Source organism: Monoraphidium neglectum (genome assembly GCF_000611645.1).
Source record: "Monoraphidium neglectum strain SAG 48.87 unplaced genomic scaffold scaffold05999, whole genome shotgun sequence".
Taxonomy (NCBI): domain Eukaryota; kingdom Viridiplantae; phylum Chlorophyta; class Chlorophyceae; order Sphaeropleales; family Selenastraceae; genus Monoraphidium; species Monoraphidium neglectum.
The window spans coordinates 1-2,610 of record NW_014007634.1 but is presented as its reverse complement, the minus strand read 5'-3'; the positions used below and the strand labels follow the sequence as shown (position 1 = coordinate 2,610).

The 2,610-nt window shown below is 66.1% G+C and overlaps 1 protein-coding gene across 1 annotated transcript; it reads right to left on the bottom strand.

Moving 5' to 3' along the window:
- Nucleotides 1–1,785: 1,785 nt before the first annotated feature.
- Nucleotides 1,786–2,261, bottom strand: MNEG_16114 (hypothetical protein; the record flags this gene model as incomplete). Its single annotated transcript, XM_014035415.1, has 2 exons — nt 1,786–2,053; nt 2,251–2,261. The coding sequence occupies 2 exons, from the start codon at nt 2,259–2,261 to the stop codon at nt 1,786–1,788; spliced, it is 279 nt and encodes a 92-aa protein (XP_013890869.1).
- Between the last annotated feature and the right edge of the window lie 349 nt (nt 2,262–2,610).

Genomic DNA, 2,610 nt, shown 5'->3' with positions numbered 1-2,610 from the left:
CCGGCTGCGCTGGCTGGAGCGCGTATGATGTGTTGTTTTCTTTTTAGTAAGCGCATGCGCGCAGCAGGGCAGCACATCCCTTCGGGTCGCCCAGCGACCATTTTTCTGCTCCTTGTGTAAAGTTCAGGGTGCTTGCTTGGGTGCGATGGAGGAGCTGAGAGAGAGGACGGTGACTGCGCACGAGGGCCAAGACCGTTGCACGGGACACCGTTTGATTGCAGAAGCGCAGGCCGTCCGAAGCCCGTGACCTCAGACTGCTGTCGTCACTTTTTAGCAAGTTCTGACAGACTTGGAGTTTTTGTAGGCAAGCGCTCCCCGCAGTGGTCTGTCCCCTTTTTTTAGTGACGTGCGGTGAGCCGCCGTTTGCGGCCACTGACAGCGTGCAATGAGCCGGCAGACGGACAGCCACCGAAGGGTTTAGGGTTTTAGGTTTTTCGGCTTGAGGCGAAGCCGTGGCCACCAGAACCCCCTGCTAGGCTAGCTTGAGGATTCCACTGGTCGCCGCGATCGTCTTGGCGACCAACACGCAGCCCATTCCTCAAAACCGCCGAAGCTGCTTGGCAGGCCTGTGTGCCCCTCTAGAGGGGGCGGGCTGCGCATGACATCGATGCGGTCGGTCAAGGCGAGGCACAGGGGCGCTCGAACACGCAAAGCTGCAGACCCACACAGCCACAGCAGCTGTGGGGCAGCGAGGGGCCAGCGCGTCCCAGCCACGCGACAGCGCCCGGCCTAGGAGGCGCAGGGGCGGCTCCACGCAAGGGCCCCGTTGTCGCTGCTCTGTCTCAGGCGGGGTCCTGAAACATATGCGCACAAACACCTGCAGGGTTTAGGGTTTGAAACACATGCGCACAAAGACCCACACGGCAGGGCGGCAGGAAGGCGCCGTGGATGATCGACTGAGTGGGCGCGATCCGGCCTCAAGTGGGCCACAGGGGGGGGGGGAGGACGCAGCAAACTCACCAAACCTTGCGCACCACCTTGCACCTCACGGCCCCAGATGCCGCGTTCCCCGAGTCGCTCCAGCCGTCGACCAAAGACAGTCATCCCCAACGCGCACACCAGCAAACACTCCTACCTAACACCCACCAGCAAACAGTCATCCCCAACACCCACCGCCACCGCCGGCGCCGACGACCCCAGCCGGCCCCGCCGGTTTGGCCCAATTGTCAGACCTACATATGTGTCATAACAAGGAAATGTGGCTGCCGCCGGGATATTGAGATCGCACAGACCCCCCGCAGCGATCAGGAAGTCCCAGGAGGCGGCGGACCACGCTCCTCAGATCACGCGGTGCGCTGGTCAAGCTGGTGGTCAAAGCGCTGCACTGCCCAGCCCTGAACCCGCTGGACGGCACGACCTTGGGAATTGCAGAGACCCTCCGTTTTCGACGCGCGGGGCATGCTTCCTGTCAACTCACAACCCTGCTGTTGCAGGGTTGCTTTGCACCACCTGTCGTGATACCCAGTCAACGCGCCGCTGCACAGCATGGTGGTCAGCAGAAGCGTCTGCTGGGAGATATTTGGTTGTCTGCATGCAGGCTGACCCCCAGGGCCGAAACTCTTGCTGACTCAGCGTGTACACCTGCACCTGCACCGGCAAGCCGAGTGCCTCGAAACAATCGTGTTGCACAATGGAATGATTGATTGGACAATGAATCGAGGCCGGGACGCACAGGAGGCGCGAGGCCGCCAGGAGAGTCGCAGCCGACCGCGGCGCCGTCGATCTTGAAACGCACACAGAGCGCGCCGCCGCCCAACCGCCGCGCGCCCGGCCCCACGCGCTGAGTCAGCGCCGCGACGACCGCTGCCGCTCCAGCCGCGGGGCGTTCTCGCCGCCGCCGCCGCCGCCGCCGCCCTCGTCCCGCGGGCGGCCCTCGAACACGACGGGCGTGTGCTTCGCGCCGCCGCCCGAGCCGCCGCCGCGGCGCCGCTCCTCGCCGCCGCCGCCGCCGCCGGCCGGGGCCGCCTCAGCATCCTTGCCGCCGCCGCCGCCGCTGTCCGCCGCGGGGCGGGGCTCCGCGCTCGTGCGCCGCTTTTTGGGGTCTGGCTCCTCCCTGGATTGGGGTTGGGGCGCGAGGATATGAGAACCATGGTGTTCAGAGATGTTGGCGGAGGGGACGAATGCGGGATGAGACTATCAGGGGTGCCACAGAGAGAGAGCAGGGGGCGTGCAACCGGCGGCGCTCGGCACTCAAGCAAGCGGCCTGCAGGGCCGCTCGCTGCGGCGCCGTGGCACCACCAAAAAACCAACGCGCCGCTCATCCCCGCAGGCCAGTGAGCCTTTCGCCAGGTCGCAGCAGCGGCACGGCGACCCCGCGCCGTCGAGCAGCCGCCCAGGGACCATGCACGCCACGCCTCCCTCCCTGAGGCAACACACCTCCCCCATCCCCACCTGGGCGCGCCGCCGCCGCCCTCGTCCTTGCCGCCGGAGTGCCGCTCCTTCTCCCCTTTCGACGCCTTCCGCTTGCGCTCCTCCCGCCCCCCCTTGTCCTTCTCTTTGTCCTTGTCCCGGCCCCGACGCCCCTTGTCCCGCCCCTTGTCTTTCTCCTTCTGTTTCGAATCCTCCTGGCCACCGCTGCCGCCGCCGCCGTCTTTCTCCCTCCCGCCCTCC